The sequence below is a fragment of the Simochromis diagramma genome, unplaced genomic scaffold (assembly GCF_900408965.1).
Source record: "Simochromis diagramma unplaced genomic scaffold, fSimDia1.1 OVJJ01000343.1, whole genome shotgun sequence".
NCBI classification, from domain to species: Eukaryota; Metazoa; Chordata; class Actinopteri; order Cichliformes; family Cichlidae; genus Simochromis; species Simochromis diagramma.
This window is the reverse complement of record NW_024386831.1, coordinates 14,623,076-14,637,071: the sequence shown is the minus strand read 5'-3', so window position 1 is coordinate 14,637,071 and position 13,996 is coordinate 14,623,076. Positions and strand designations below refer to the sequence as shown.

General features: G+C 39.2%; 1 protein-coding gene across 3 annotated transcripts in view; it reads left to right on the top strand.

The window, feature by feature from the left end:
- The first annotated feature begins 3,790 nt into the window (after nt 1-3,790).
- Nucleotides 3,791-13,996, top strand: part of rapgef4a (Rap guanine nucleotide exchange factor 4a) — a 39,764-nt gene continuing 29,558 nt past the window's right edge. For 2 of the 3 annotated variants that reach the window (XM_040028098.1, XM_040028097.1), the window contains exons 1-4: nt 3,791-5,280; nt 8,366-8,508; nt 8,610-8,698; nt 9,231-9,377. In XM_040028098.1, the coding sequence (XP_039884032.1) occupies nt 5,213-5,280; nt 8,366-8,508; nt 8,610-8,698; nt 9,231-9,377 (447 nt within the window). In that variant the 5' untranslated portion in view covers nt 3,791-5,212. Of the gene's footprint in view, nt 5,281-8,365; nt 8,509-8,609; nt 8,699-9,230; nt 9,378-9,404; nt 10,439-13,996 lie in introns of those variants that run through there. The other variant, XM_040028099.1, reaches the window with a different exon arrangement.

Below are 13,996 nucleotides of genomic sequence, written 5' to 3'. Positions count from 1 at the left end.
TACACAGTCCATGTACAGTGGTTTGATTCAGAAAAAAAGAGACATTCTATCTTTTGAGCTCAGCTACAAAGATGCTGAATGAGAGCGCAGTCAGATTTCCTCAGTGGCTAAGAACCTACATTGCAAAAATATCATCCAGTCAAGCTGACCTAGGAAACAGAAGCCAGATCAAGTGGGAGAAGACATCAACGGAATATTTGAATATTTTGTTACAAACTGGCGAATCAGAGTCCATCTTTGAATTAATAATGGTATATAGATTTTAGCTTAGCAGATATTTGTTTGGATGTTTTAAACATGTGTAGTGTTACATTTGAAGAAATATTTATATGTGTTGAAGACAGTCTGTAGTAAGTGTATATGCAACTACAAGGAGCATTATATAACAAAATGCAAATAGATTAGTAATTATTGATAAAGAGAAACCAGACAGTAGCAAGAGCTTTGAGCAGATGGTGTTATTTATTCAGCTGCCTAAGGAATAATCCCATCTACATTTTTAATTGTATAGGTTATGAAATATTAAATGAACAACTCTGATTTTTTTCCTATCACAGATCACTACTTTAGGACCCCGATTACGAAATTCTCCTCAGAGTATATTTATAAATAAAATAAGAAAGCATTTTGGGATGTTTTAGCCCATCATTGTAAATTTGCGCCTTAAAACATTGATGGAGACGTCTCTGGAAAAGATCCAGCCCTCAGGCATTTCCTCTGGAGTTATCTGCCCTAGCATTCCATCTGAGACGTGGTTATCTGATATATAAAGTTTTATGTAGCTCCGTAAAGCCGCTCCCATGTAGTTTATGCAAGCTTCTTGCTTGTTTACACCGTACTGCACGGCTTTCAAAGCTGTTCTGTGCTCATTTGTTTTATGTAAATCCAGTGACATTTAACCGCCATGGGAATGCTGAAACTCATGCTGGAACAGTGTAAATTATGGAGCACATTGCTTTAAACACAACTTCCTTTGAATGTGGCATTGTAATTCAGTAATTTAGGTCTGCAAACACATATATCATGGCTCAGAATTATTATCTGACAAGAAGAAACCTCCAACACAATTTAACACGTTTAATCCTGAAGATACTTTTTTGTGAAGCACCGGTTTCATAAGAGTTATATACCAGCAGTAGCAAATATTTCTCCAAATGCTCATCAGCATTTTGAAATTATGCTGCGTGTGCACATAAGGGTTGCATGTGTCCATGTGTTTACCATTTTCAGCTTGCAGGAGCATCTCCTAGCAACTGTGGGCCTGAAAAGGCACATACACAGTCAGTGGGCTCAGGATACGATGGCACATTGCAGCCAAGCCAGTGGTCCCTATAGCAACATTTCAAACACCATCGAATGCACGGGGAAAACCAAATGGAAAAAGGAGCAGGTGAGCTGCTGAGAGTGGAACCTTTGAGACAGTGTCTCAGACTCTTGCAGGCACAAGAAATACTCCACACCTGGTGTCTTGTCTTTTTTCTGCAGAACTACTCTTTTCTGTTTTCTTTTACAACAAATATTTGTTTGCAGCAGAAAGAAATGAAAACCCTTTCAGTCGTTACCTTCGTAAATCTTTTTGTTATGTCTTAGAATTACTTTGTGAACTGATAGCTTGCAGAGTTGCAGTGCATGGCAAATTACTGCAGCGCATGTTGACATCTTCGCACATTGTTATGTGTTGGTCCATTGCTGCTGTGAGTTAGTGGTATGCAGCATTACAGGAATGTGTGTTTTGTGTTATGCATGCCCTGGCCTGAACTCAGCCTTACACCTCAGCTATTTATTTTAACAAGAAAGGGCAAGACATGTAAGTTCAGCTTACTGGGAAGAAAAACATGTGGGCTGACAACGCAATCTTAATTTAAGGTCCACTGAAAGATCAGAAACAGACAGAGAAACACCTAAAAGTTTCCTTCAGGTGCAGGGCACAGCTCCCTTTGGTTAGACGCCATCATTTTTAAAATCAAAACAAGACTGAGTGCACTTCCCTTTTCTCTGCTCCAGGAATCAAATAAGTTTGTGCCCTGATTCATCTGTTCTTAGGTGTTGTTTTTTTTTTTAGAACAAATGCTGCCATCTTGCTGTCGGAAAAGGAACTGGATTTTAAATATTGGCTTGGTGAAATTCTCCTGAAGGAGAACCACTTTGGAACCGGTGTTGGGTGCAGATCTGATGTTTCGAAACATTTCCTTTATCTTTAAGATCTTCCATTTTTATCACTGTCTTATTATTTATGTAATGCTATCCCCACAAAGAAGGTTATGCAGTGTTTGCAAGCGTGTCATTACTCTGTCTGTAAAAAAAAAAGTTTTGAATGAATTCTGATAAAAAAAAAAAAATCTTGTAGAGTTGGGTCATATTAACACTTTGTTGAAAATTGAAATTTGTCTTTCACCCACCAAGGTCACCAAGGTCAACTTAATGATTTGTTGGTCAAAAATTGACATTTGACCTCTGACCTGTCCTTCAACATCAATAGATGATCTGAAGGTCAAAGTGATAATAATGCTACATAGAGTTATTTGAAATGACAATAGTTGTCAGACTGACAAGAACATGCTGGCATGGGATACATTTGGAGAAAAGCTGATTCATTTTATTATGGCTTTGTTGTGTATATTACAATAAGACGTTATAACCATTTAAGTATGTAATGATATGAATAAATGTACAATATTTCTAAATAATAATAATTATTATTATTTGAAAAAAATTAACTTGTGATAACAAAAAAATCACTTGATATTTATTAAACATAATTTTAATAAATGAACTTTACTAAACGGGAAGATGAATGCTCGGTATTTACTGTATCTACTCAAGTAAAAAAAAAAGAAAAAATAAAAAAGTAATTGTACTCAAAATTATGTCACATGTCAGTTATATTAAATCTTCCAGTAGTCACAGATTTCAAAAGGCCAAGTAAATCTTTGCACTTATTTTTACTGCACTACAAACATCTTAACGTAAAACAAAATGAATATATAGAAAGTACAAGATTATTCCTGCTCTGGTCGAGGGTTTTACTCTTGGACTGCTTCTTGTTTGGTTTTTCTCTCAAACTATCCAAACCTCACCCTGAAAGGCATTAACTAAATATTTAGTTAAATGATGGAAACAGGACTATACTTAGAAGCCCTACTTTTATTATGATTTAGTCAACTTGTGGATGAAACTTTCTTTACTTGAGATTAGAGACAAAAATATTTTTTTAGGAAGAGTTTTATTTTATGCCTTTTAGTGCTGATGACTTGTGTTCAGTAAAAATTAAGTAAATAAATACATAAAACAACCAATAACATAAGCCTGTAACTTAGGTACCAAGGTATCTGAGCATCAGATGATGGAAAAGAAAATAATTACAGAGGCTTGGTATTTCTTTCTATGAGGTACTTTGTTGCCAGGGTAACTGAAGTAAAGCAATGGGCTTTTTATTATGTGGCTTGTCATAACAAAGCCCAATTTTCTCATGGCTATTATGAAAATGTTCCCACTTTGATATGTTGGAAATGTCATCCACTATACAGGGATGAGAGGCGTGCTGCAGTCAGTTAAAACAGCCATGCGTACTCAGATAGTTTGCTTCAGTGTTTTGGACTTGACTGTATGTAGTCTGTAATTGATCAGGTCCACAATTTATAAGAAAAAAAAGATTTTGTTGCCATTTTGCATCTTTACACCATCACAGTGATTTTAAATCAGACAATCAAAATGTGATTTAAGTGCAGAATTTCAGCTTAAATTAAAGGGATTTAACTTAAACTGTTTAGGTGGTAGCTATTTCTATGCACAGACCTCCATTGACAGACCCTCAAAATTAAACAAATATTAAATAAATAAGGGATTGTTTTAAATACATGTCCTAACATTTCCAGTCAATGACTGCGTGAAGTCCAGAATCTATGGATTTCACCAAATGTTGTGTTTCCTCCCTTGAGATGCTCCATTAGGCCTTTTGTAAAGCAACCTTTGGATGCTGCTTGTTTGTGGGTGTCTCTCCATTCAGTTTTGTGTTAAATGTCTGAACAGCATGCTCCACTGGGTTAGATCAGGTGACTGGCTTGGCCGTCGAAGACTATCCCATTTCTTTGCCCTGAGAAATCTTGGGTTGCCTTTGCGACTTTGGCTCTTTGTCCATTTGCACTGTGAAGAGCTGTCTGGTTAGTTTTTCAGCATTTGCCTGAATCTGAGTGGAGCTTATATCCCTGTACACTTCAGAGTTCATCCTGCTACTTCTATCAGCTGTCACATCACAAATTATTCTGTGGTCTTGCGGGTCTTTTTTTGTTGTTGAGTCAACCTGTTCTTCCATTCTGTTTATAAAAAAACTAAAGTGATTTGCTATTGGTTTATTTTTGCATCACTTTGGACCTCATATTGAAAATGCCAGTGGAAAACTGAACAACAGGTCTCACCTAGCCATGGAGCTGCTTTTCAGTCAATTTTCCAACTAATTTTGATCTTCTGAAAATGGGGGAACTCAGAAAATAAGGTCTGTAAAAACCAATAAATCAAAGCTGAAAGTCTGCACTTCAATCACGTCTCGATTGTTTGATTTTAAACCATCGGTGGCGGTTCACAGAAGCAAAACTACAAAAGCTGTATCACTGTCTAAATACTTATGAACATTAATGTGATTACGACCAATCACAGGTCACCTGTATGCCCTCCACCTCACCTTTGCAACAGTATCCTTCAGTAGAGAAGTGCCACTTTGTGCTGACTCACCTCATTCAAGCAACAAAAGCTGCTTCTATTTACAGCTCTCGGTGTAAGTTCAACAGCTCTAAAAATGAAATGACTGGAAAATTCCAAGCAACAGTTTGATCTTAACACGAACACTGGGACATACTGATCTATGAGACTGCGTTCATTTTACCTGCATGTGCCTAAAAATTGCAATAGCAGAAACTGACCTCCATTGCTGAAAAAAATAATGAGTGACCGAGCTCTGTTTTCCCTCAGCCACATCTCTGCTGAAAACTGTTGCCGTCCTCAGTTTGAGATTTTCTTTCTTAACAACCTAGCTTTTCACTACAGCTGCATAAAACCCGTCAGTGTGGGCTGTTTTTCGTCCACGCTGCTCCCGCCCAGGTAAGCAGGGACAGCGAGGACTGTCAGCAGTGAGTGAGTGAAGGCAGATGAAGCGCTGCTGTCGTTGGTCCAGCCCTCTCCTCCGCATTAGCAGCAACAGCAACAGCAGGATCGCAAGATGGTAGCAGCGCACACTTCTTCACATTCCTCGGAATCTGCCGAGTGGATGATTTGTCTGGATAAGAGGTAATCACTTTACACCATTTCACCCGACCCATCTCAGGCTAGTGTAAGAGCGATGAATTAACGAGGAAATATCGCGATTTGGATTTTTATCCTGTAAGGAACTTGGGCGTTGTGTTTCAGTGGCTGCATTTAAACATTCAAATAAACGGAATTAGGACGTCGTGAGTCCGATCACAGCTTGAGTTAGTGCATCCCTGGACGCGCCAAGGTTACCTTTCCTACAGCCTCTGACCTCACTGTTGGCTAAAGGAGTCACGCACAGTGATCCACTTAGCTGTAGAGTTGGGGAAAGCAAAGGCATCAGCTTCAGACTGGGATTTATTAATTATGTCAATACTGCCAATTACTTGGCTCTTTGATGCATTCTACTTACTTCAATTGCTCACTATCTGGGATTATTGTAATAATCAGCAGCAAACTGCTTTCTGTGACTACTGGAAGATCAAAGATCAAATACTGATATCATTATAATAAGACATTAAAATATATTTAATATGTGTCATGGTTATAATGTATAGTACTTTTTTATTTGAGAGAAATTTGTTCTGCAACTTTTGCCGTGAGCAGTAATGAAATTGCTGAATGCAGGCGGACATAGAGGATTATTGCAAGGGTGGCCAAGCTATGACCATTAACTATATTGGAGTCCTTCAGCTAGCAAAAATCTTTTTTCTGCTTGGCATAATGCTGCAGGAAAATCAGTCAACTTTTCAATCTTGTGCTCTTTTGACTTGATTATGCAAACATGGCAGCCATGTACAAGTAGGCCTATTACTGAGGACTCATATAAAGTACTGCTTCTTTCTGCTGCTCCCTTATTCACAAACAGTCCCCACAGCAGGTAACTCTGCGTGTTTAACCTCATAGATTTTTTTTTAACGATTGCCCCTCCTTGACTCTTTCTATCTTCTGCTGGATCAAACAGGGATCTTTCACTTATTAGGTGAATGTGTTAACCTCTACACTATGAAGTCAGAAAAACTGCAGGCAGGCTGGCGTCACCATTTGTTGTGTTGATGGTTTTGTCACAGAGATGTGGCCCTTTAGTCTGTTTTGGCCACGGCCACCTCTATCTATCTATCTATCTATCTATCTATCTATCTATCTATCTATCTATCTATCTATTTTAATTCTTACTGCATGTTTTTTTTTACATTATTTTTTACATTTACATGCTTAGACAGTTTGGCCAATATGCAAGTATATACTGGATGCAGCTCAGGTGTTAGTGGGTTGCTTACTATTGATCTACAGGATGATGACAATAAGGGGTGCAGCATATATCAAAAGGTCCAAAGTACAACAGCTACACACAGCAAAGTGACACAGGGTGCCAGACGTGTTTACACAGTAATATCCTCTGCTTGCTTGTAGAAGCCACCTGTGTCCCTCAAGTCAAATGGTTCTTGGGTGACTCACCTTTTCCAAACAGCAAACAGCATCCATGAGTCACCCTATCATTCATTTGACACTTTTACATTGAAATTCAGTGGATGATAGACATCTAAGTTTATCCAAACTGCTTGATTATTTAACAGTTTGGAAAAGATTGTTGAATACGAAAAGCAGTTGTGTCATTTCCTGAACTAAGCTCACAGACAGATTACATCTCACTCATCAATACGCTCATTATTTGACATCTCAGGTTGGATTACTGGTCATTAGGTTGATCATTGTTTGCATTGTACAAATTGTAACAAGCTTGCATGATGAAAATAATCGTTTCTCACTTGCACGTCAAACTGGCACTTTCTGCTTTTTTCTCTGTTCTTTCTGTTTTTTTCATCTAGGTCAGTTTTCAAACAGACACTGGCTTTGAAAGTCAGGCTCCCACACATCTCGCTCTTTCTCTCAGTCTCTCTTTCTCTTGCCTTGTCCTGATTATGATAATGTAGGGTAGAAAAACAGAATACATTCAAAGCGGCTGCACTGCTGAACATAGGGTCTTATCAAGGAGTACATACAATTATAGAGGCATAATGTGAGGTTAAAGGTTTCCAGGGAATACACGATGAAAAGTCTTTTTTTTTTTCCGCAAGCTGTTACTTAGTGTATAGTAAAACTATAGAGCAGTACATTTTCAAAAAACAAAAGCAAAAAGGTTGTTTCCATCTTTGAATTATTGATAATTGGTTTTACTTTTTTAAAAAGCCGGACCTTGTTTCAAAGGTGATGTAAGCTGCAGTTCATCCACCCACCAGTTACATCAGAGGCTCTGGACTGAGTGTAACAAAAGTGAGACAGGCACAGAACAGAGAGGTAAAAATTCAGTGCAGGGATTAGTGCAATAACAAATGATATTCAGTTTGAACGTGCCATTAAAAATGGAGCAAGAGTCAAAACTGGGTCAGGCTTTTCAATTTAAATAAAATCACAAAAGAATTTTTTACTCTAAGGTCTGTGCAACTTTGGAAATAAAGCCTTTCTTATTGCTGCAATGCAACTCATGAATGCAGCAGCCGTGCACACTGGGAAATTGACAGTTATTGTTTGAGAGGAACGAAATTATTGGTTCAACAAAAAATCTGACTGTAGAATAAAAACAAATTGTTCTAAATGAGACAGATGCGAGAGATAGTCTCAAACTAAATTTGGTGTGCTTTTATTAAAGAGTACATATTCTGTTAATTGCTATATTTTTATTCCTGGACTCATTTAAAATAGGTTTGCATGATCCACAGCTCAAAATAACCCATGAAAGAGTCTTGAGACTTTCTTTTAATTTTTAAGGTGCTCTTGAGCAATAGTTGTCCAACATCCAAACAAGATCTTTTGAGAAACCTGGAAAACTATTCCCGAATACTACTTAATTACAAGAAAGAATTTGTCAGAGATTTTGAGGCTGTATTGAAGAATAAATGTGGTCATACCAAATATTGACTTTCAAGTTTGTTAAATAGAATAGTACAGTGTGAGAATTTAATGGTGTCTTCTGCAGAGCTTCATATTTCAGAGTTCAAAGTAAACTTTACTTAAAAAAAAGGTTCAGTTGCTTTGAATGATGCAGGCTCTGCAGCTCTGCAGTTAGCTTTTCATGTAGATTTTTAGTTAACTGTACATCACGCTGTTCTTTGTATTTCTCCAGACCAGCAGAGCGCTCGGGGGCAGATGTTGACATAATCCTGGCACGGCTGAAAAATGTGAAGGCCTTTGAGAGATTCCACCCCAGTTTGCTGCAGCAGATATGCCTGTGCGGATTTTACGAGTGCTTGGAGAAAGGCATCACCAGTAGGTGAAAATGCGAGCTCTGAAACTAATCTGAGGACAAGACGTTGCATCCATTTTTATTTTATTTTCTCAAACTGTTTTTTTTTTTTTTTTCCCCCCAGTATTTCGACAAGGAGATATTGGCACGTGCTGGTATGCTGTTCTCTCAGGTTCGCTGGATGTAAAGGTGTCCGAGACATCAAGTTATCAGGTATAATTTCACGAGCATTACATAAAGCCCCAGATTAAAATGAAGGCTGATGAAGTAATTGATAATTAAAAGAAATCGCTCTCTTCTTTCATGCGTATCACACAAGATCACACTCATCTTAATCAATCTTAGCTTCACACACTAATGCTCCAAATTTGCACCCAAAGCTGAATTACTCTTTCTGTGAAGATCTCGGTAATTTTGTAAGCAAAGCTCCACCTGAAATTCATCAGACTTGAAAAATAAAAGTTAGATGAGGGAATATTACTGACCATTTGTTAACAGCGGAACTTTGCACACCTTAGCCTATTTGTCTGGGTGCTTACTGGAGTGATATGTTTGTATCTTGTTGAGTGTATGGAGTGCTCAGGAGTTCTCCTTTAACCTTTGAGAGTTGTGCGATCGGCATAAATTCATTTGCTAAGAATATTACATTTGAACTTCACAGCATTCTCATCTAGTTGAAAGTTTTTAATCCAAATGAAGGAATGATCTAAGAGGAATGTGTGTGATGTTGGTGTGTCTCATGTAGGATGCTGTTACTATATGCACACTGGGGACGGGAACGGCCTTTGGGGAGTCAATCCTGGATAACACTCCCCGACATGCTACCATCATTACACGGGAATTCAGTGAGCTCCTACGCATCGAGCAGAGGGAGTTTAGGTCTCTGTGGGAGGTATGTGCCTCGTTTTGCTCCATCTATACTTGTTGCAGAATACAGAAATTATCTGGGTCATTACGATTTGTGGCACATCTCAGATATCAAAGTCTCAAAGTAAGATTTGAAAATGCTATGGAATAAATGTGTCCATAGGAACTAACTTTTTATTCTCATTTTAGTGATAAACAGAAAATTCAGACCGCTTTTGATCATTTGAAGACAAAGCAGCGCCTTATCAGCTGAGTGGGTAGCTCAAAGGCAGCACACGCTGGTTTCCAGTTATCATTTAATTTGTGAGTAACTGAGGGGGCTGCTTAAAGTCAGAGAACAGCCACGTGTCCTAGCCTGTTCTTGTTGCAGCTGAAATGTTAAATCTGAAAACTGTGACGAATTGAGCTGAGCGCTCTCCAGAGCGTAGGTGGTGTACACCACCTGTGGATCAGCGAAGGTTGGGTTATGAATTTATTGTTGGGCCTCTGGAGGAAAAATCTGTCCAATTCTTTTACTGTAACCTTCTGCTAGTGCTCCGTCTGATTTTGACTTATGAGTGGTTGGTTTATCCCTTTTGACCACTAGATGGAAGTGTAGCTCTGAGGAGAAACTCTCTCTCCAGCCTTGTGTTTTCACTCACACTAGCATCATTTCAGCAGTCATTCAGTGTAAGTATAAAACTGGGCATTAACATTCAGTATAAAACGTTTAAATACTTGTAAGAAATGACTTTGTTCTGTAAATTAAAGACAAACATAATGTTCATGGACCGCTTCAGTCAGAAATATCTCACTCGTCTTTCTGTCTCCTGCTACTGTGAGCCGGTGGGTGCCATGCTGTGTAGAAGTTCCTCTCGTCACTCACCCCCCCCTCAGCTGGGCTGGGTTCCTGAGAGAGAGACAGCCCATTTCCTTTGGGACCAAAGGGCATCAGCGGGTTAAGTTATAGGCTGTGTCTGTTCCAGCACACTGACCATCAGAAGCTGTGTGTGGCTGGATACTTTAATTTGGCTGTGTGTATGCTCACGTGGAAGTTCAACGGGGATACACATTTCATCTCTGCCCCCGGGCGACCTCTTCAGTTCGGTTCGTCTCAAATTAGATTTTCGAGCTTCTGTATCTGGTGTCCAGATTGTCTTATCTCACTCTTGGATCTTTCTGGTCTTGTTTGTTACTTAATATAAAGACTCACTGCAAAGTGATGGTGAAGATGCTGTTTGGCGCATGAAGATAAACAGATACTATTTTTTCGAGGCTTCTGATTTTTTTTAAATTAATGAGTGTCTATATTTGGAAAGAGTTTCCCACAGCTCCCGTTTCAAACTCAGGTTTAAGTTCAAGGTTTGTGAAGGGCGTCACACCCACGATAGATACATTCCTTAGATAATGGCACTGAAATGCTTTCTGCTCAACCTTGGTCCTCTTTGTTGCTTGTGTGACGGTCCATTCTTGTATTTTCTAACTAATAATATTACAGTATAAGTGTTTAAATCTAACTTTAAGACTTGGGCTTGTAAGTATTATTTTGCAGCATCACAGGTACAGCTGTTAAAAGGCAAGGATCTTACCAGGCACTTTTCTGAGTTCTCCAGTGCTCATTATGGTTTTAATGTAGTAAGTTTGCACATGTAATTTTGAGGCTTTTTAAAATTTTCTCAAGGTAATTGGTATTTTTGTATAGGAAAAAAAGGATAATGGGTAGTTTAAAGTTGAAGCTCTCTAAATGAGATATGTCCTACGCTGAGATGTCTCCCGTCCTTGCAGTGTTTCTTGTACAGAACTTCATCTAAAAAAACAGAAAAGTGATTTACAGCATTAGCATCAATACATGGATCTTCTATTGTTAGATGTGCTGAGTTAGCCAGCCTGTACCTGAGCAGCACTGCGGTCAAAATTCACACAATCGAGACAGATAATCATTTCTGTATTTTGCAGTTTGTTGGTCATACAAACAGTTCACCTGAATGTTCTTCCAGGCATATGTGCTTATTTTTTTCCTCCTAGTTTTACTGCAGTGCTGAACGATTGTTTAAGGTGTATCTTGTTACTGGTGGCATCAGACATCAGACTGTGTGAGCCACTTCTGATGTGCTGTGGTGACTCTAAGTTTCCTGCGTGTCTTGATGGTTGCTTTTGCAGATAAAGCTCAGCTGCTTCACAGGGTCTTAATTTAAGCTGAATTGCATTCTGTGGTTCATGATGAATGTTAAGCTGCATGAGGTCAGTGTTCTTACTGCTTCCAGCCCCTGAAAGATTGGGTGAAAAGAAGAATACAGCTTGATTACAGCTAATGTGAGGAGATGGGGAAAAAAGTGATGCTAAAGGAAATATATTACCTGCTCCGGTCTGAGCCAAAGGAAGCATTCAAACAAAGCTACACGCCTCCTCCTTCACCACCTCCTCCTCCACCACCTCCTCCTCCCTACAACACAGAACTGTACCCTTGCCTTTGGCCAAGCAGTCTTAGAAAATTTTGCAAGAGTGAGAACAACACTAGCTTTATTTATGATTATACTCGTGAATAATTTAGTGTATTTTTTCTGTAGGTGTTTCAATCTTCTGTTTGGAATAATACAGTAAATAAAAGAATTACAGAGAGGTGACAAATTGGATAAACGTAACATAGTAAATGCATTTGGGAAAATACTTTGACGTGCCTTAGCACGTTGATTCTTCAAGTCTCCGGAAGTCACTTGGAGTTATAAAGTACACTCACCATTCACCATTTTTCCATTAGAAGTGCCTCAATTCTTTGTGGAATAGATTCAACAGGGTGCTGGAAACATTCTTCAGAGATTGTGGTCCATATTGATATGATAGCATCACAAGGTTACACCACCTTTGTTGCCTTCAAATCTATTACATGACATGTTATCCTGCCTAAAAACCACTTATATAAGGCATGATGGATCCATGCTTTCATGTTGTTTACACCAAATCTTTACCCTGCCACCCACTGCATCAGAACTCGACACAGTGTGCCAATTTTGGCTTCAGTTGTCTGTTTACAGCTGACAGGTGTGGCACCTGGTATGGTCTTCTGCTGCTGTGGCCCATCTGCTTCAGTGTTTCATGTGTTGATTATTCAGGGATGCTCCTCTGTATACCTTGGTTGTAATGCTTGGTTGTTTGTATTACTGTTGCCTTCGTCTCAGCTTGAAGCAGTCTGGCCATTCTTCTCTAACATCTGATATCAACAAGAGTTCTCCTAGAGAACTGCTGCTCAGTCACTGGATATTTTCTCTCTTTCAGACCATTCTCTGTAAATCTTAGAGATTGTTGTGAAGGAACTTCGCAGGAGATCAGCAGTTTGTGAAACTCTCAGACCAAGTCGTCTAGGACCAACAACTGTGACACGTTTAGTGTCACTTGACCCACCTTTTGCCCCCATAATTGACCATGTCTACATTCGCAAATCTAATGAGTCGCCTCCAAATTTGAAAGTCGCAGTAAGGAGCAGTTGAACAGATATACCTAATAAAGTGGCTGGTAAATATATATTATCTCAATTGGTGTTTTGATGATGGTTGTCTTGTGAAATGGTCTTTCAAATGATGATAAATTACGTCAACATCTGGTCCACAGGGGGTCAAAGGTTCAGGTTTTGTCCTTTCATTTTCACCATTTTCACCAGTTCATATAAATAAAGGTTTTCTACACAGAGCTAATGTTAACAAGACACTTTGCTCCATATTTGTTCCTTAAAATGTTGTATGTCTTGGTGTATGACATCTATGAAAGCCTGAGCACTCATGCGTGCAATTTTAATATTTATGTTCTTATGCTGAATCGTCCGAGCACCGAGAGTGCCTTTCATGTAGCTCGGCACGTGACAGAAGCTGTCCGTGTGCTTGTTTGTTTAACACAGCAGACATGAGCCAAGCTCAGCATACACAGGGAGGCTGACTGAAGCATAGACGGCATCAGCTTACTCTTTACTTTGTTTCCTGCTTCCGATGGCCACTGTGATTGAAACAACACAATTGTAATTTGTGCTTGTTGGGTGGCAAGGCGGCTCTATTACAATCACATCAGCCTGGGGGCCGCCTGGACGGGAGGCTTTGTTATCTTCTATCAGATCTGACAAAGGGAGTTTTATAGGCATGTGCACACTCAACATATAGTATATTGAGTAAAATGGAATTACAGATGCTTATATGTGTAGTGTTTTCATCCTTAGGGCAGGTCTGTTGGTCGCTGAGCCCAGCAGGGAGGTTGGTATGTCAGTATCATCAGTCTATAGAAGCAACCCAGTGTGCAACCCGTGGAAAAAAGTGATGAATAGAAAGTGGCAGGGATGCAACATGCCCTCTAGGGTCTGAGGACTGGGTAAGGGGGAGGTTGGAAAAATCAGGCCACATATATCCTCTGATAGGAGCGGTCGGTGGATACGTGCAACGAAAGGGCAGGAAGATTGTATCAACATCGTATAATTGCCTTATCTCCGCCCAGAGTTGTTACATCATTGTAAGCCTGCAACATGAATTTCTGTAAAATAAAACAGCACCTGTGAAGCTGCAGCTGCCCTTGCTGATCTTTGAAATCCTATTCAGCTAGACTAGAAGAATTGCTCCGTGGATAGCAATGTGGCTGACTGACTCATCACAGTCATTGTGTGAAGAGGATGAACCCTGTTGACTTTGT